Source organism: Fukomys damarensis, unplaced genomic scaffold, assembly GCF_012274545.1.
Source record: "Fukomys damarensis isolate Sample0158 unplaced genomic scaffold, DMR_v1.0_HiC HiC_scaffold_8, whole genome shotgun sequence".
Classification (NCBI taxonomy): Eukaryota; Metazoa; Chordata; class Mammalia; order Rodentia; family Bathyergidae; genus Fukomys; species Fukomys damarensis.
Genome location: NW_022900920.1, coordinates 6147236 through 6167416, shown reverse-complemented (window position 1 = coordinate 6167416; position 20181 = coordinate 6147236). Strand labels below are relative to the sequence as shown.

General features: G+C 41.2%; 1 protein-coding gene across 8 annotated transcripts in view; it reads right to left on the bottom strand.

Annotated features, from left to right (window-relative positions):
* Cfap46 (cilia and flagella associated protein 46) overlaps positions 1-20181 on the bottom strand; it is a 126267-nt gene that overhangs the window by 17975 nt on the left and 88111 nt on the right. For 7 of the 8 annotated variants that reach the window (XM_010620294.3, XM_010620301.3, XM_010620286.3 and 4 more), the window contains exons 40-44: positions 12013-12201; positions 11009-11194; positions 3886-4017; positions 3632-3811; positions 2946-3116 (exon numbers count right to left, since the gene is read on the bottom strand). In XM_010620294.3, the coding sequence (XP_010618596.1) occupies positions 2946-3116; positions 3632-3811; positions 3886-4017; positions 11009-11194; positions 12013-12201 (858 nt within the window). The remainder of the gene's footprint in view (positions 1-2945; positions 3117-3631; positions 3812-3885; positions 4018-11008; positions 11195-12012; positions 12202-20181) is intronic. The other variant, XM_010620278.3, reaches the window with a different exon arrangement.

Below are 20181 nucleotides of genomic sequence, written 5' to 3'. Positions count from 1 at the left end.
ACTGGCAATCTTAGTCTTCAATTTGGCATGTCCAGTCAATTTGTATTTATTGTAACTACCAACATTTTGGGCTTATATCTCCTACTGTACTATTCTTTGTCTGCTGAGACTATCTGTTTATATATTCATGTTCCCCTTCATTTGGATCAATAAGATATTATGGCTAATTTTCATTTTTATTAACCTAGTTACATAGCATTTTAGCCACCACTCCTAGGGACCATAACCGTCATCCTTGACTTGTGAATCTTACCTTTCCTGAGTAGAGAGAGGACCTTACTTACCTTTCCTGTCCTTTGTAATACTGTTGTCTTTCACTTTAGTTCTACGGTGTAATCCAAGCCCAGGACATTACATTTTTGGTCTTAGGTGGTCAAACTTGTTCTGTGTGCCAGGCCTGCACTTTGTACTTTGTCGCCTCTCCATCCTCTCTTGCCTGTTCACATTTCTGTCTGGGATTATTTTTCTTCTCCCCGAGGTCTCCTTTTAGTTTTTCTTTTACTACCTGTTGGCAAATGTCATGGCTTGTATCTAGCTGTCCCTCCAAAGCCTTTATGCAGTCACAGGTGGGGCTTTTTCAGAGTGGCTGGATCTATGTTTGACATTGGGGTTGATTCATGGTTCAATGCTAGGCTCAAGGGCAATAGGATTAAAGGTCTGAGTGCTACCCACCCTATGTAGCCTGGAAAAGATATAAAGGGTTAGAAAGAGCTGTGGTTGCTCCTTGTTGCTTTTGCTACTTTGTGCCCTCCGTGAACTGTTTCTCCTCTGCAATACCTTTCTGTCGTGCCACCCTGCCTTGGAGTCAGCCCCTTATGGACTGAAACCTCTACAGACTGAGTTAACTGGGAGCTTATCTACTTTAACTTTGGGTGTCAGTATTTTGTCCCAGCAATGAGAAAAGCAACAGCCAGCAAATTGCTTCAGTTTTTGTTTGTCTAAAAATGTCTATATTCATTTCTATTTTGCAGAGTACTGTACTTTCAAATATTCAAGGTGGCCGTTCTTTTCCTCGACACATCCAGGGTCTTGTGCTGTTCTTTATGGTTGCTTGGAGGGTTGTCTCTGGGCCCTGGGGTCTCCTTGCTCTGTGTATCCATGGGTAGTTATCCTGGTGTTTGTCCTGCAAGGGGTTAGCTGGGATTTCAGAGCCCTCAGCCTCTGTCCCATGCCCAGAATGAACTGTCTACTCTTTAGAAGACTCAAAGAAATGTGCTTTTAGCCTTTTGAGAGTCGCCTTTTCCTCACTCCTTTGTCTTCCCTGTGTTTTCCTCTCCCCTAGGTTGTTTTCTCTGGACTCCAGTCTCTGTGAGCTTGGCTGCACACCTTCCCCTGGAGCCTGTTTGCCTCTTCACTTCCAGTGGACCTTGTGGATGCTCCATGGGCCCCTTGTGTCCTAGGGACAGCCTTAGCCCCAGTGACTTCAGCATCTCCCAGGTTTACTGCCTTCTAGAAGCTTTCAGATGAGCTCCGTGAGGTGGGGACACAATAGAGACCTCTGGTGGCTGTTTCAATTTGCTGCCTTTCTCCTGCATGTTGATCAGTCTGTCCCAGGTGCTTGGGAATCTACTGAACACTGGAACCCAGAACAGACAGCCAGCTAACTTTTTTCCCATCACATCTTTTCAGCTTAGCTAATTCTTGCTGCTGTGTAACAGGTGCCACCTACCTGGCTCTGACTGGGGCCATTGTCATTGGCTCATGATGGCCTCAGTCTTCTTCCTCCAACTCTACCCTGGGTCTGTGCACAGAGAAAGAGGGAGGAGGCGATGGCCGTCTGCTCCAGCCCTGGATACAACACTGCAATGCATTGGCATTCCTGTCCCCACCATTCCTACAAGGTAAGCACTGCTTTGTGCCCAGCTTGCGGCAGCAGTATGGGACCTGGCCCACGGCTGGTGTGTGGACTGTATACACCACCCACCCAGGTCTTATCTCATCTCCTGTCCCATAAGTGCTGTCTAAGTGGCCCCCATTATTTCCATGTGGTGGGTGTCCCCCTATCTGCCATCGAATGGGACAAGCGCCGGCTTTTCCTGCAGGTCGAGTGTGCAGACTGGCTACATCCTCTGCTCCTGGGCCAGCCTCTGTTCCTCTTCAGCCTCCTGAGTCTGAGAGAGGCTGGGTTTCCAACTCCCAATTGAGGCACCATTTTCAGCAGGGTGACATTGTTCCTACTGGTGCTGTCTGAAGACAGTTTCAGTTGTCACAATGGGGCCAGGGTGGGAGTGTTCCTGGCATCCAAGGTATGGAGGCAGGGATGCTTCCCAAAGTTTTTTGGTGCACAAGCAGCCCCACCCCACCCCACTAACAGGAAGACCCCAAACTAAATATATATAAAAAAAAAACAAAAACCCCCACAAAAAAACCCAAAAACAAACAACAACACCCTAGTTGAAGGGGTAGGAGTCAGGGGTATGAGAAGACTAGGAAGCAGCCAGGAAAGAAGATGAGCAAAGGACACTCTGTCAGAGCCCTCTTGCCTATTTTCTGTGATTTATGAAATTTCACCTTTCTTCTTTAAATACCCAGAATTGATCTGCTACTTCAAGTAAGAGAAGAGGAGTAACTAGCTACAGCACTCTGCAGATGTTTTCAGGGTGCTACTCTCTGACTGTACCTGGGGTCTAAGATGATTCCTGGAGTGAGGGCAAGGGAGCCATCACCCTTTCATAGACCCTTGGGGCTGAGCACTGTCAATAGTGCTACTTCTTCTGGTTCTGCCTCTCATGGCCACTTTCTAGGGGGTTTGTCACTGTCTCATAAGGCCCAGGAGGAAACAGTCTCAGAGAGGCTCCCAGAACTGCACAGCTGGCAGGAACAGGGTGGGGTATACACCTGAGCCTGTGTAATTTAAAGGCTGTTGTTTTAAGGATAGATGGAGGGGAGTGGAGGCCTGCACGCCCAGCAGGAGAAGGAGTGTAGAAGCCTCTCTTCCTAGTTACCTTGGAAATAGCAGCCAGCCTCTGCTCCACTCTGGCGAAAAGGCTGGTGGAAGTCTTATCGCGCAGCTTCAGCTGGTGCTGGAGTTGCAGCAGGGCTGCTAGCTGTGAGCTGCTGGTATTGGCTGTGGCCTTGAGTAGAATGTCCCGCATCATCTCCGCTGCTGAGCAGCTCTAAAACAGATGATGGGGAGATGTCATGTGTGGTGTGACTACAGCTGGCCCTGTGGAAGGGTGTACTGTAGCTGGATTGGGTGGAGGTCTGGCCAGGCAGTTCTGGCACAAATACCCCAGGAAGTAGTGCTTCTCCTGGCTGCCTGTAGTCACATGGGATCACACTTGGGCCTCCATGACATGGTCCTCACAGGCAGGGCCACACTGGCCTTTTACTGCTGGATCTCTATACCTGCCCACTGTGATGACTTGGGGCTGGGCATACAATTGTGTGTTCCCCATGAGCACCAAGAAAATGTGGCTGGTAGCTTCCACTACTTGTGGGGCTGTGGGGCCTGGAGCTTAGGGGAACAGGGAGGACCTCACCTTCTCCAGTGACCATGGCTAGCTCTCTCTATAATGGGGTGCATCCCCACAGTGAGGGCCCAGCTACAGCCCAGCTGGGTGCTTGGGGCCTCCTCCCTCCCATGGGACTGAGAAGGGTCTGGCTGGAGGTGCCCAGAGTAGCCCCATACCTGAGATAGTGCCAGGAACTGACAGGTGGCCATAGGGTCCAGGGTGCCAATGCACTCAACCATCTCCAGGCTGGCAGCTGCTGCAATGTCCAGGAGGCTGCTGTTCAGGGCGACCTGTAGGCACTGCAGCAGCACCTCGGATGCCTGGGCCAGGTATCGCTGGGACAGCACCATCCTCCTCTGTGGGCAGTGTAAGTAAGGCTCAGGCTATGCCAGGCTGAGTGGGCAGAGGCCACCCAGGCTTAGGTACTTACCTTCAGACTCTCACCCTTCCTGTTGCGTTCCTCTGCTCCTTCACTAAAGGCCAGCAGGTCCCTGGTGGCAGTCTTGACAAACCTGTCCTGTGCTTCTAAGTCTAGAGATTGGAGACTCAGCTTGGCACCCACCTATGAGACACACGGCGTGATCAGTAGGCTTGTATGGATTCATGCTTGGTCAGCATGGACAGGGATAGGGAGGGGGCACTGAAGGTTGGTCTGGCCTCTCGTGGACCCTGGAGCCTTCCTAGCCTGCCCAAGTCTTGTTGTAGTGGATTTGGAGGAGCCTTGGCCTGAGATCCTGAGAGGATTGCAAAAGTTGCAGCCTGGGTGTGGAGGTTGTGCTCTGAGGAAGTAGTGTGAGTCCTGGAATCAGTTGCACTCTGTGGTCATTTTCATGAAGTCCTTGGGAAGCACCTTCGTGTTGGTGTTGGTCAACACCACAATGAGTCAAATGCCCATCCCTTTCTCAATGCATTCACTCTGGCTAGAAGACAAAGATAGAAGCAGAGGATGGAAAAAGGCAGGCCACCCAAGGGAACAGCGGGCCCTGAGGACCTGGAGTTAGGGGATTTGTAGGGTTGTCGTGAGGTCTTACAGTTCCAGTGAAAATCTTAAGACACTTCCCCAGTTGTTAACAGATCAAGTGCATGCAAAGTCAACTCATGTGCAGAAGGGCTGGGAGGTTCCAGAGAACACTGCCTCACTGATGTCAGGATATACCCAGGGCTAGGCCACAGCAACCTCAAGAAATCCCACTAGGAAGATGGCAGAATGGCAAGCAGCAGAGAAACAGCCTCTCTGATATTTGGAATCCAGACACTGGAATATAGCAATGTGAAGAAGAGGAAAGAGGAGGAAAATGGGTCCCCAGCAGATAGTGAGGATCTGAAGTAAGAATTAGAGCCCATGGGCAGAGCAAAGAGGAGACCTTAATATGGAAGAGGGAGATGGTAAGCAAAGCTTTCTCCCTGATCCCAGCTTGAGGGGTGGGAGAGGCAGCTAAAACTTGTAGAGGCATGGCGACTACCCCAGAGGACTCCATGGAGAAATGCACCCAGTGGAATGGAGCAGTGGACTCTGTGGACTGCAGTGGCTGGTGAGTTATTCAGGTTCTGATGCCCCTCCCGATGGGGAAAATGGCCAGTAGTCATTTTGGAAAGGGGACCACAGAAGTCAGAACTCAGAGCAGATGCAGGTTGGCTCCATCTAGTGGTTCCAAGCATCAGGGTGAGGCACAAGTGAGTCCAAGCTGGCAGAAAGTCAGGCAGTGAAGTTTAAACCGGCAGGAGACACTTGGAGTATTGTGGGGTGGGTTCAAAGACTGAGGACCCTGCCTCACAGCCAGAAACAAGAAGCAGCCTGAACTTGAGTGGAACTAAAGGCCCAGCTGTGCTGGGATTACTCACCAGCACCAAATTCTCTTGCTGTCTTCTTGGGATCAATAAACATGGATCTGGGCTGTCTGCCCCCCTGACAACCAGTGACAACAGAGATACACCCTCAAGTGGACATTATTTTTTCTACTTTCCTTCCTTTTTTTGCTTATTTATTCATTTTCTATTTTTCCTCTTTTTTGATTGTTCATCATTGTTTTTATATGGGTTAGAAGATTGTTTGTAGTTTTTTGTTCTGTTGTACTTGTTTCTTCCTTCTTGCTGTCCTTCCTGGTTTTTTTTTCATCCATTCCCAAAGCTTGTGTAATCTTCCTTTGTCTTCCAGCCTTAATTCTAACATCTTTCTCTTCTTCTACTTCTCTATTTTTCCCCCTAGACCATTTTAAATTTTCTCCCCTGAGAATAAAATCACCATATTGAAGGGATATTTACTGTACACAATTTTTCGGGTTTGTTTTAGATTTGGTTATATAACTACAGATCCTGTTCATATGGATAAAGGAGCAAATTAATATTTATCATAGTTTGTCATTTTCTAGAGTGTGTTTGATACTTTTGTTGTTACTGATTGTATTACTTTAGCCAAGGTGACATAATTGTTCTAATCATTTGTTCTTCCTTGTATACCAGGACTGACATTGCCTAAGGGTCATAAACAATACATGAGGCCAATGTCAAAGAAACAGAGACTAGGCCAACTAGGCAGCAATTTCCTATCCCCAATAAATTTAAGAGGTGAGATCTTGCAACATACTCAAAACCCAAAGCCAGCTACACATGAAAGAGTTCTCTGAGAAGTAGTAATTTCCACTAACCACACACAGTAAGTGCAAAGGAATTGAAATTGCCCCATGTATATTATCAGACCATAGTGCAATGAAATTGTAAATCAATGGCAAAGTAATCTATAAAACTTTATAAATACATAGTCATTAAATAACACCTACTTGAACAACCAATGGTCACAGATGAAATTAAAGAAGAAATTGAACAGTCTTTACAATTAAATGATAATGTCAACATAACACAAAAAAACTTATGGGATACAATGAAAATAGTCCTATGAGGCAAATTTATAGTAGTAAATTCCCACTTCAGAAAAACAGAATGAGCCGAAATAAATAACCTAATGTTGAACCTCAAGTTTCTAGAAAAACAGGAACAAGTTAAACCCAAAATTCATACAAAGGAGAAAATTATAAAGATTAGAGCAGAAATTAATGCAACTGAGACTAAGAAAACAAGTCAAAGAATCAATGAATTGAAGAGTTGGTTCTTTGAAAGATTAAATAAAATTGACAAACCCTTAGCCAATCTTATGTATAAAAAGAGAAGACCCAAATCCACACACTGAAGAATAAAAAGGGTGAAATCACAATGAATCCTGCAGAAATCCAGACCATTAATACCCACCTTAAGAAACTGTATTCTAACAAGATGGAAAACAGAAAAAAGAACAAATTTCTAGATACATATGAATTACCAAAGCTAAATCAAAAAGATATAAAGATTATAAATAATCCAATAGCAGTCAGTTAAATTGAAGATGTCATTAAAAATCTACCAACAAAGAAAAGCCTAAATGCTTATGGATTCACTGCTGAATTCTATAAGGACTTTAAAGATCTAATGCCACCACTCAAACTCATTAACGAAATTGAGAAGGGAAGCAATAGTCCTAAAGGCATTCCTGGAAGCAAGCATTACCCTGATACCAAAACCAGAGAAGGATCCAACCAAAAAAGAGAGCTACAGGCCAATCTACCTAATGAACATAGATACAAAAATTCTCACTAAGTTACTGGCAAACAGTGGGATATCATCAAAACACAGCATATCATCAAAAAGATTATACACTATAACCAAATAGGATTCATTCCAGGGATATAGAGTTGGTCTAACATATGCAAATCAAGAAATGTAATACATCATATTAACAGAGTCAAGGACAAAAACTACATGATCCTGTAAATGGATGCAGAAAAAGCACTTGACAAAGTCCAACACCCATTCATGATAAAAATTCTACAGAAAATTGGAATAGATGGTCTTTTTCTAAATCTGATAGAAGCCATTTATGACAAAGCAACAGCCAACACCATGCTAAATGGTCAAAAACTGAAAGCTTTACTTTAAAATCAGTAATAAGACAAGGACACTCACTATCAGCACCTGTTCAGCATAATTCTGGAAACATTAGCCAGAACAATTATACAAGAGAAAGAAATAAAAGGAGTATCAATAGCAAAGGAAGAGGTTAAATTATCATTACTTGTGGATGACATGATACTTTATATAGAAGACCCCCAAAACTCCATCAAGACACTTTTATATTTAATAACCAATTTTGATAGTACAGCAGGGTACAAAGTCAACATTCAAAAATCAACAGCATTCCTGTTCACAAATAACAAACTCACTGAGAGAGAAATCAGGGAAACCACACCTTTCATAATAGTGTCAAGAAAAATGAAATACTTAGGAATCATCTAATGAAGTAATTAAAAGACCTTTACATTAAAAACTGCAGTACTTTGAAAAAGGAGATTGAAGAAGAGAACAGAAAATGAAATGATATCCCCAGTTCTTCAGTAGGAAGAATGAGTATAATGACCAGACCATGGCCATCCTCCCAAAACTGTTATACAGATTTAATGCAACCCCAATAAAAATACCAATAGCATACCTCCCAGAAATAGAGAAAATAATCCTAAAAACAAATCATATTTGGAACCAGAAGAGACCTAGAACTGTAAAAGTAATTCTGGGCAACAAAGGCAAGGCAGGGGGCACCACAATCCCTTATAGTACAAAACTATCATGATAAAAACGGCATGGCACTGGCAAAAAGCAGACCTGAGGATCAGTGGAACAGACTAGAAGATGCAGAAACAATTCCAAATACACTCAGCCACCGTATCTTTGACAAAGGGGCTAAACATCTTCACTGAAAGAAAAATAGTATCTTTAATAAATGGTGCTAGAAAAACTAACTTTCTACATGCTGAAGATTAAACTTAGACCCATATCTCTCACCATGCCCTAAATCAAAATCAAATGGATAAAAGATTAAAGCAGGAGCCAGGGATTTAGCTCAGTGGTTCTGCTGGCTGCCTGTCTTGCGAGCTCAAGGTCCCAAGTTCAATCTCCAGTACCAATAAACAAACAAACAAACAAAATATTAAAATAGAAACACTAAATCTGCTGGAAGATAGGACAAGGAGAACTCTTGAAGACATTGGTGTAGGCAAAGAATTTATGAACAAAACCCCAACAACATAGGAAATATCACAAAGAACAACTGGGATCTCATTTTATTAAAAAGCTTTTGAACATTTGCACAGCAAAAGAAACTACCAACAGAGTGAAGAGAAAGCGCACAGTGTGGGAAAAATATTTTGTCAGCTGCGCCTCAGAAAGAATTAATATATAGAATATATAAAGAACCAAAAAATGTCAAACCCCCTAAATTTAATGACCCAATCAAAAAATGAGTATCTGAAATACACACTTCTCAGATGAAGTACAAATAGCAAATAAATATATTTTAAAATCTTCAACATCATTGTCCACTCAAGAAATGCAAGTTAAAAGAACACTGAGATTCCATCTCATTGCAGAAAGCATGGCTACCATCAAGAAGTTAACCAATAACAAATGCTGATGGGCTGTCAGGAAAAAGGAACACTTTTCCCTCTGTTGGTAGGAGTATAGACTGGTGCAACCACTGTGGAAGTCAGTGTGGATATTCCTCAAAATCTAAAACTAGAGATTCCATTTGACTCAGCTATGGCCCTTCTAGATATCTTTCTTCCCAAAAGAGTTAAAAACATTATTCCACAATGATATATACATTTCCATGTTTATAGCAGCAGTTTTTAATAGCTAAATATTGGAAACAGCCCAATTGCCCATTGACCTATGAATGGATAAAGAAGACATTGTTTAAAAAAAATATATATATATATATACAATGGAGTACTACTCTTCCATAAAGAATAAACTTGAGACTTTCCTAGGTAAATAGATGTACCTCGAGATCATAATATTAAGTGAAATAAATTGGACACACATTGAAATATATCATGGTTTCTTTGGTGTGAGAAACTGAAAAGTGTAAATTAGGATCAAAATGTATAATAGGTATTGTGAAATAGAAAGAAAATGTTCAAATGGGAGGAGGAACTAGGGAGAGGTGTGGGGAAAGGAAGGGAAAAGGGAAAAAGAGAAAATAGAAGGAAAAAATGGAAACAAAGCTTTTGTAAATAAAAGGGAAGAGGTGTATAATAGGTATTGTGAAATAGAAAGAAAATGTTCAAATGGGAGGAGGAACTAGGGAGAGGTGTGGGGAAAGGAAGGGAAAAGGGAAAAAGAGAAAATAGAAGGAAAAAATGGAAACAAAGCTTTTGTAAATAAAGAAGGGAAGAGGGGTTGAAGGGAAGGGAAGGAAAGGTGAAAAAAGAAGAATCAAGATACATCATGTACAAGTACAAATTCTACATGATGAATGTTATCATTATGTACATCTAAAATGTACCAATAAAATTAATTAAAATAGCATTGTGTGGGGAAAAAAAAGAAATCTCAAATGACTGAGATTATCCGTTTTTTTTTAGTCACAATGAAATCAGACAAGAAATCAGTAGCAGAAAATGCCTGTAAATAGCACAAGTGCCTTAAAATTAGACCACACATTTAGAATTATCCAGTTTTTCGAGGAAGAAATCACAGTGGGATTTAGAAAACACTTAAACTGATGCACAGAATGAAGATACTATACATCAACATAAAAATTTGGCCAAAACAGGACTTAGAGGAAAGATACCACTTGCAATATAAAGAGAAAGTCCAGAACAATGGTTTCATCTTTTATTTCAAGAAGACAGGCTAACAATAAGACACATCTATGAAAAAAGGAAAGGAACAGATAAAGGGAGGTGAGAGGTTGGGCTGGAGACCCCAGGTCTGTGCATTTCCTGGAGGACTCTTGTAAGTGTTTTGTGATAACCCCTCCCTGCAGGGGTTATCTCCACCATCCCATGAATGAAGACAGCAGCTCATGAGAGGGTGGTGGGCAAAGGCCTCCTTTCTGGTTCACTTGTACCTGACCCAGAACTCCTGTGCAGACATTCAGGAGCACTGGCTGAATCAAGGGCCACAGCCACCTGTGCACCCAATATAGGGTCTCCTCCTGTCCTAGGTCCTCAGGTCCCAGGACAAACAGCCATAAGGGGCTGATCCATGGGCCACATAGACACTGCTGGGTAGTGCATTGGTGTTGATGCTGGTGGATGTGGAGCCTGCTTCTTTAACTTAGGGAGACTTCCTAAAGGAGCAAGCCTGTGGGAACATCTTGGTTTGTCCACCAAGGCAGATACCTTCCAGGTGCAGGAACTGCCTCTATACAGGTGTTCAAGAAGGAGACAGTGGAGGTAGGCAGGACTGTCTCACCACATGTTAGGATGAAGTTAGCACCCAGAGCTCAACACACCCCACATCAATGCTTCAGGCTTTCCGAAGCTCCCCAGGGTCTTGTGTTTGGCCAGGAAGAGCCACTGAGGTGGGGATATGCTAGGGTCATGCTCTTCCTCGCTGAGGATGTCAATGAGTCTCTCACATCCAAGTTCCAGCATGAGAACAGATGGTCCTAAGCCCAACACCTGTGCTCTTTAGGAACAGGTGATGATTGAACCCCAGATGTGGGTGGGAAGCAGGACACCTACCAGGCCTTCCTCCCAGTGGAAGGAAGGATGCAGGGGGTCCACCTGTATGGCTAACAGGTGGAGGGCCCTCCCAGCTAGGCCCAGGAGCTGGGCATGGATATCCACGCAGCCCACACACAGTGGCTGCAGGCTCCCCAGCTGTGCCAGTGCTGTGTGTGCCAGGGTCCTCTTCAGCATGAGCCATTGCTTCAGGAAAAGAAAGAGACATAGTCACCACTGACTAACACGGGGCAGCCATGCACCCACTGGGGAAGCTCAGGAAGCCCATGAGCCTACCCCCCCAATGGCAGGGAGAGGACATCTGGGCACTTTTGATGAATACCCCTGGTCTGTGGGGTACTGCTTGGTGGTGTAAGAGTCTTCCAAGCTTAGGTCACAAAAGGCTGCTTATAAAACCTTGAATTGGAGCCCAGTGACAAATCAGTTTCAATTTTAGAACTATCTTTGGTTGACTAACATTCATTTCAAATTAATTTGTTTCATATTTCATGACATGTAAGAAAATGTAAAATGTAAAAGTATGTTTCCTTCACAACAGGTATTTCCCATATTCAATTTAGCTGAATTTTTTTCTTTTGTGGTTCTGGGGATTGAACTCAGGGCCTCATGCACACTAGGCAAGTTCTCTACTGCTGAGCTACACCCCCTGTCCATAGTTTAGTATTTAAAAAACAATGTAATTCATCTTTATAGAGCCATTTAGCATGCTAGGATAATTAGCTGAAGTGCACTCAAGGCTTGGGAGAGGAGCAGTAAGGTCACATGGGAAGCACCTTCCAATAAGACCATCATGTAATCAGCTAGATAAGTCCAGTGACTTTCTTCTCCAAGTCTTGGAAGCCACATCATCCAACCATCAAGAGCTACAAAGACAGGAGGTACACTTGGGTCCCCAATGATCCACATCCCTCTAGAGTGAAGGGTGTGCTTAGTGTGAGTGGCCTAGTGGATGTCGGCTCAGGGAGCTTCCCTGCAGATGTGTGCTAAGACTGCCTGATAATCACCAGCCCGGTGGTTGTGTAGTCACTGGTGCTCTGCAGATAGTATGCCAGCAGCTTTTCCAAGGATCCCTGCTCCAGTCGCTGTTCTAGTGCCTGTTCCCAGGTGAGTTGAAGCATGTCCAGACAAGTCTCCACAAAGCTCAGTTTGAGATGGGCCAGCCTCCGCATCAGGGGGGTGTTGACATTCTGTAACTGATATGGCCAGGTGCCTGGTCAGGACAGTGGACACTTTCTGATGATACTAAGCCTATGTACTAGTGGCTTTTATGACACATAACTGGCATGTCATAAACTGCACACATCTGCAGTGTAAAATGGACACATGTTGATGAATACAGCCCACACCATCAGCACCACAGAGTTAAGTGTATCCTCCACTCTCTAGTTTTCCCATGTCCCTTTGTGATTCCTCCCCTCCCCTCTTCCTGAACCTCCCTTCCTCATAGACCACTACTTTTCTACTCACTGGCACTACAAATAAGTTTGTATTTTCTACAATTTTTTATAAGTGGTGCCATATACATGTAATATTTTGTCTGGTTTATCTCATTCAGCACGATTATTTTCAGATTCATTTGTTAGTACATTTATTCCTTTTGTAGATGAGTATTATTCCACTGAATGAATATACTTGCTTATTCACTCAAGTATTTCCAGCTTGGGGCTACTACCAATAAAGCTGCTGTAAACTTTCACTTGCCAGCATTGGTGTGGGTATATGCTCTTGCATCTTTTGGGTACACACCTAGGAGTGGAATATCTGGGTCATATGGTACACCTGTGTTCAACTTTTTACGACTTGCCAAACTGTCTCCTAAGTAGTTGTCCTACTAGCACTGTGTAAGTTTCTACTCTCTCCACATCCTTGCTGACATTTGGTGTAGTTAGTCTTCAGAATTGTACCATAGATGTGTACTAATTGCTCATAAAGGTTATAATTTCTGTTTCTTAATTGACCAATGGTGCTTGTCTTTCCATGTGCTTATTTATCATCACATATTTTTTGAGGACATGTCTGTACAAGTATTTGCTCATTTTTAGTGGGTTGTTTTTGTTATTAACTTGTGAGGGTTTTAAAATGTATTATATATGTGTATAAAATCACATATATGATTTGCAAATATTTTCTCTCACTCTGTTGCTTGTATTTTCATCATTGTCTTTTAAAGAGGGTTCCAATTTATCAACTAATTATTTTATGAATCATGCAATAGGTGTTATATATGAGAAATCTTTGCCTAGATATATTGTAGTTTCAGATCTTCTGTTTAGAACTACAATCCACTTTGAATTGTTATTATTATTATTACTGTTATTGTTATTACATATAGTAAGAAGTATAAATTGAAGTTCAGTTTTCTGGATGTGCATATCCAATTATTCAGCACTATTTAAAAACTATCCTGGCCAGGGATTTAGCTCAGTGGTTCTGCCCCCTCCTTGCAAGCACAAGGACCTGAGTTCGATCCCCAGTACAAAAAAAAAAAAAATCCTTTCTTCACTGAACTGACTTTGTGCTTTTATTGACAATAAGTCTCTTGCATATGTCTATGCAGAAACTCTGTTAACTTCCATTCATCTGTCTGTCTAAATTTTATACTAAAAACACACTGTCTCGAATTTCTAGCTTTATAATAGAACTTAAAATCAAGTAAGGTTAAACTTCTAATTTTAATTTTCTTTCCCAAAGTTGTGTTGGGTATATTAAACTTTTCAAATTCCAATAAGAATTTAAAAATCATTTTGTCATTTTCTATTAAAAATCTTGCAGTGACCTTGATCAGGATTGTGGATAATTCAGAGAGAACTGATATCTTCTTTTTTTTTTTTTGGTGGTACTGGGGATTGAACTCAGGTCCTTGGGCTTGTGAGGCAGGCCACCGAACTGCTGAGCTAAATTCCCGGCCCAGAACTGATATCTTAACAATGAGTCTTTTGATCTGTGACTCTCATATGACTTTTTATTTATCTATCTGTGTTTTTTTTAATTTTCTCAGTAATGTTTTATAATTTTCAGGGTACAAGTTTCAATATTTTGGGAAGTCAAATTTCATTTTGTGCTATCATAAATCACACTGTTTTAAAATTTTTAATATCAGATTGGTTATTCCTACTATTTAGAATTTATGATAGACATTTGCATATTGTTATATCATGTAACCTAACTAAACTTATTTATTAATTCTATTTATTAGCTTTAATTTAGCTTATCAGCAATTTGAATCTTTTGGTACATTGTATATGATATCCTATGATCATGTTATCTGTGAACAGACAGTTTTATTTCTTTTTTTCTAACCAATTTAAATGCTTATAAATTATATTTCTTGCTTTTTTACTTTGGCCTGAACTTCCAAAACAAGACTGAATAAAAGTAGTAAGAGGCACAGGCACACAAGCATTAGCCAGAGGCCTGCCCCATAACATCAGCCACAGCCAAGGGCCCACCTGGAAAAGAGCTAGCTGTACAGATGCACAAGCAAGAGCCTGAGATTCACCCAGATACCACCAATAAGTGAGTAGACCCTAGCAAAAAGTTTGCTCAGACAACAGGAACTGGGGTGCACATCCCTCAGCCAAAGGCCCTCACAGAACAGCTACACAGGGGACCCAGCCAGAGGCACACTAAGATATCATCCCAAGTGTACACAGGCCCCAGCCAGAAGCCTGCCAAGACAACAAAGCTCAGGGATTCAGAAGGCCACTATTCCAAAACCAGGAATTGGTGTACTGGTGAGCAGCAGAGAAAACTCTGCTCAGTGGCTTGCTGAGAATTGTAGACCACTGGATGACAAGAAGTTGCCTCAACAAAGGCACAACAGGGTCCATTTTTTGCAATGAGAAGACATGTAAACAAGTCTCAAAACCAGACATCCACATCACCTAAGGCAATACCAAAAAGAAACAAGATGGAGCAATTTGATACTCAACCACCTGAACTCCATGAACTGGCAACATAAGAGGATCTGAAAAAAAAGAAATAAAAAATATTTTCTCAGATAACAGCAGAGATTGTGCCCATAGTGCAAGACATGATGAATAAACTAGAGTGGAAGCACATAAAAATATGGAGGAGAAGAGAAACACGGTGGAATTCCAATGTAGGAAAATAATGGAATGTATAAAACAGATGCAAAGAGATTTCTAGGGATTAAAAACTCCATTGAAAGTTTATGTGACAGAATGAGCCAAGGTGAGGAGAGAATTTCCGATATAGAAGATAGGATTGCAATTATTGCTCAGGAAAAGAAAAATTCTTAAAAATAGTAAGGGACCATGAGAAATCATTTCACCAGCTGCTAGAGGATACAAAGAAAAATAACACAAGACTGATCAGAGTCAATGAGGAAACTGGAGAGAGGGCAGATGACTTTAAAAAACCTGTTCATAGAAGTAATGGCAGAAAACTTCCCAATTAGGGGAAAGGAACTTGACATACAGATAAGTGAGGTATATAGGACTCCAGCTAGCCATAATAAAATAAAAATCTACATATAGGAATTTAATAATTAAGATTCCAGAGATCCCATAGAAGAAAAAAAAATTCTACAAGCAGTTAGAGAAAAGAAAAAAAATCACATACAAAGGAAAGCCCATCAGAATCACAGCAGACTTTCAACATAAACCCTCAAGGCAAGAAGGGCTTGGAATGACATATTTCAAGCCCTAAAGGAAGAAGCCTCCAACCCAGATTGATGCACCCTGCAAAACTATCTTTCAAAGTTGATGCAGAAATAAGATGCTTTCATGACAACACCTCAGAAACTTCATGAATAGCAAAGCAGCACTCCAAAAAATTTTAAACAATATCCTAAGAAAAGACAATGAGGATCACAACCCCAGGAAGACCAGAAGAACGCATCCATCAGCACAATAACAAATTAAATGCAAAGGGGGAGAATCCTACAAAAATAAAAAATCATGACCAGGATAAGCCAATACATAGAAGTTTAAATCATCAATATTAATGGTCTTAATTCACCAATCAAAAGAAATAGACTGGCAGGACCGGTCAAGAAACAAGATCCAACAATATTCTGCAAACAAGAAACACACATAATTCAAAAAGAAACTCACAGACTGAAAGTTAAAGGGTAGAAAACAATACTGCATGTGACAGGGACCCCCCCCCCAAAGCAGGAATCATTATCCCCTTTGCAGAGTAAGTGGGTTTCAAATCAATACTAATTAAGAGAAACAAAGAAGGACACTACATCCTTGTAAAGGGAACAATCCAAGCCAGGCGGGGTGGCACATGCCTATAATCGCAGCACTCAAGAGGCTAAGGCAGGAGGATCACTGTGAGTTCAAGACCAGCCTGGGCTACATAGTGAGCTCCAGGTCAGTCTCAACTACATAGTGAGACCCTGTCTCAAAAAACCCAAATGAACAAACAAACAAACAATAATAAAGGGAACAATCCAAGAGGAAGAGATGACAATCATAAATACATATGCACCAAACACTAGTGTGCACAACTATATAAAAAATTAATGGACATGAAAAACAAAATAAGCACTGGTACCATAGTAGTGGGAAAACTCAATACCCCACTGTCACAAATAGATCAACTAGACAAAAAATAAACAATGAAATTTTAGAATTCAATCAAACTCTTGAACAAGCAAACTTAACAGATATTTACAGAGTGTTCCACCCCACAATATCACAATACACATTCTTTTCAGCTGCACATGGGTCATTCTCCAAAATAGACCATATATATACTCACTCGTAGAACATATCTAAGTAAGTGCAAAGTAATTGAAGTTAATCCCTGTATATTACCAGACCATAATGTGATGAAATTGGAGATCAATTGCAGACGAAACAACAAGAATTTCATAAACACATGGAAATTGAACAATACACTTCTGAATAACCAATGAGTCACAGAGGAAATTAAAGAAGAAATCAGACAGTTTATACAATTAATTGATGATGACAATGCAACATATCAGAATCTATGAGACACAATGAAAGCAGTCTTATGAGGCAAATTCATAGCAGTGAATACTTACATTAGGAAAACAGAGCCAGCTCAATTAAACAACCTGATGCTGAACCTCAAGCTTTTAGAAAAAGAAGAACAGCACAAGCCCAAAGTACATACTGGGGAAGAAATTATAAAGATGAGAGTAGAAATCAATGCAATGGAGACTCAGAGAATGAGACAAAAAATCAATGAAGCAAAGAGTTGGACATTTGAAAGAATAAACAAAATTGACAAACTTTTAGCTAACCTTATATAAAAAATGGACAGAAAAGGCCCAAATCCATGCAATTAGGAATGAAAAGGGTGAAATTACAACAGACCCAGCAGAAATCCAGAGGCTCATCAATGCCTACTTTGATAACCTATACATCAATAAGATGGAAAATACAGAAAGGATAGAATCCTGGATATGTATGAATTACCAAAGTTGAACAAAGATGAACCTAAAAATTCTAAACAACCCAATACCAATCAATGAAATTGAAAACGTAATTAAAAACTTACCAAGTAAGAAAAGCCCAGCCCCTGTTGGCTTCACTGCTGAATTCTACAAGACATGTATAGAGGAACTACTGCCAGTCCTCTTTAAAGTCTTAAATGACCTCTCCCACCTGGAGCCGCCATCCTCCAGCACCTGAAAGGTAGCCTGGGCCCTGATCCACCGCGGGAAGGAGAGCCATCCCCTCTCCCGCCTGGAGCCGCCATCACTCCAGCACCAGGAAGGTAGTGGCGGGGGCACCCCTGAACCTCCATAACTCCCTCCTCCCACCCCCATGCACTCTCAGACCTCCTGATTGTGCCAGTCTTTGGACCCACTCTGCAGAGGCAGAGGTGGTCATCAAGGGTATTTTTCTGAGTTCCCAACTTTGAACATCTTTAAAGAAAAGGTGTGGGAAACCTGTAGTAGAATGGTGTGGAGTTCAACCATTCAGAATGTTGGGGAACTCAATCTGGGCCTTGCAGCCCGAGGTCAGTCAGCATCATGGGGTTTAGCCATCAGCTAACTGAGATCAAGGGTCTTGCGTCCTAGCTCTGTCTGAGCCATTAAATGGTAGACGCACTATATTGAAAAGTTTGTTCACTGCAGACATGTTCTGGACTGCTTCTTGATTTCAATTTAATTCAAATGGTTTAAGGGTGATAGACTAGTGACTACCACAGGTGGACGGTGTCCAAGTTGTGCTTGATCATAATGTGTGGCTGATTGTATCAGTTGGGATAAAGGATTGTGGTTGATTTGATGAGCTGTTTTCTCTGATGTTATGAAGATGAGAATTTCTGTGGGTCGTTAGAGACACAGAAGCTAGAGTGCAACTATATCAGGAAGATTTGGGTGATAATCCAGAGATTAAACCAAGGACAGTCCAACAACAAAAATTAAAATGAGAAAACACTTAAGCAAGACACAAAGACAGACTTCCAGTTCACCAATGGCAAACAGTAGGGCAAATGAGGATGAAAAGGCCGATAGTGAACCACCAGGACACCCTGAACTCAAAGCACAGGAAGTAACAAAACAGATCAATCAGGCTCTAGAAAAATTTAAAACAGAAATAATTTCCCAGATGACCAAAGAGATAGTGAGCAAAATGGAAGTCGTGATTTGAGACTCTAGAGCAGAAACTGACAAAAAATAGATGAGCTCAGGACCATGATAGAAGCCATGAAGGCCCAGCATAAGAAAGAAATGGAAACCATGAATGCCCAACGTAGGAAGAAATGGAATCCATAAAACAGATTCAAACAGATATCCAGGAGATTAAACACTCCACTGAAAGTGTACGCAACAGAATAAAAGAATGTGAAGACAGACTCTCAGATATAGAAGATAAGATTGCAGTCAGTGACCATGAAAAGAGAGGTCTATTAAAAACAGTAGGGGATCATGAGAAATCAATCCAACAACTCCTAGATGATGCAAAGAATAACATAAGACTGATAGGAATACATGAAGTAGCAGGAGAAAATACAAATGACTTTAAAAAGCTGTTCACAGAATTAATGACAGAAAACTTCCCAAACAGAGGGGAAAAAGTTCACATTCAGATAACTGAGGCATATAGGACCCCAACTAGCTACAATCAAAAAAAAATCTACACCTAGACATATAATTATCAAGATGCCAGAAACCCAACAGAAGAACAAAATACTACAAGCAGTAAGAGAAAAGAAGCAAATCACATGCAAAGGAAAGCCCATCAGAATCACAGCAGACTTTTCAACACAAATCTTTAGGGCAAGGAGAGCCTGAAATGAGATATTTCAAGTACTAAAAGAGAACAACCTCCAACCTAGACTGATGTATCCTGCAAAACTCTCTTTCACAATGGATGGGGAAATAAGATACTTCCATGACAAAGAATACCTGAGAAATTACATGAATACCAAACCAGCACTACATGCAATTCTAAACAAGATCCTAGAAAAAGACAATGAAGGCAATAACACCATGAGGCCCAATAGAGCAAATCAAAAAACTAAAAGGAGAAGGTGAAAAAGTAAAAAGAGTCAACAAAAGGCCAATAATATATCAATAATAAGTCAGTACATATCAGTTATAACCATCAATGTCAATGGCCTCAACTTACCAATCAAGAGAAATAGACTGACAAAATGGAATAAGAAGCAAAATCCAACAATATGTTGTATACAAGAACACATTTAGTGCAAAAGGAAGCCCATAGACTGAAAGTGAAAGGATGGAAAATAATTCTCTATGTGAGAGGAGCCCAGAAAAAAACAGGGGTAGCAATCTTATTTGTAGACAAAGCAAATTTCAAACCAAAACTCATTCTAGTATTATTGATGTAGGACGGTACTGTATCATACCTCTGTGAATGTAAAATATCTTGTACCTGCTTTATGATAAATATTAGGGACCATGCTTTATCAGAACAATATTTAATGATATTACTCTAGAATGTTCTCTTTCCAAATGATGATGAAGATGCTAATTAAAAAAAATGGTGCCAGGTACCACAACAGCAACAGAACTGTGCTGTTTTCTGGATGTTATTCTTTTCTTTGCTTTTTTGTTTTTGTTTTTGTTTTTTTAATGGAATGTGCTGAATGTCTATAATTTTGTTCAGATGACTGCAGAACCTGGAAAAGCTGTGGCTGCTATTGATGAATAACATACTGCTATTATTGGTCTTTTTATATAAATATAAATATAT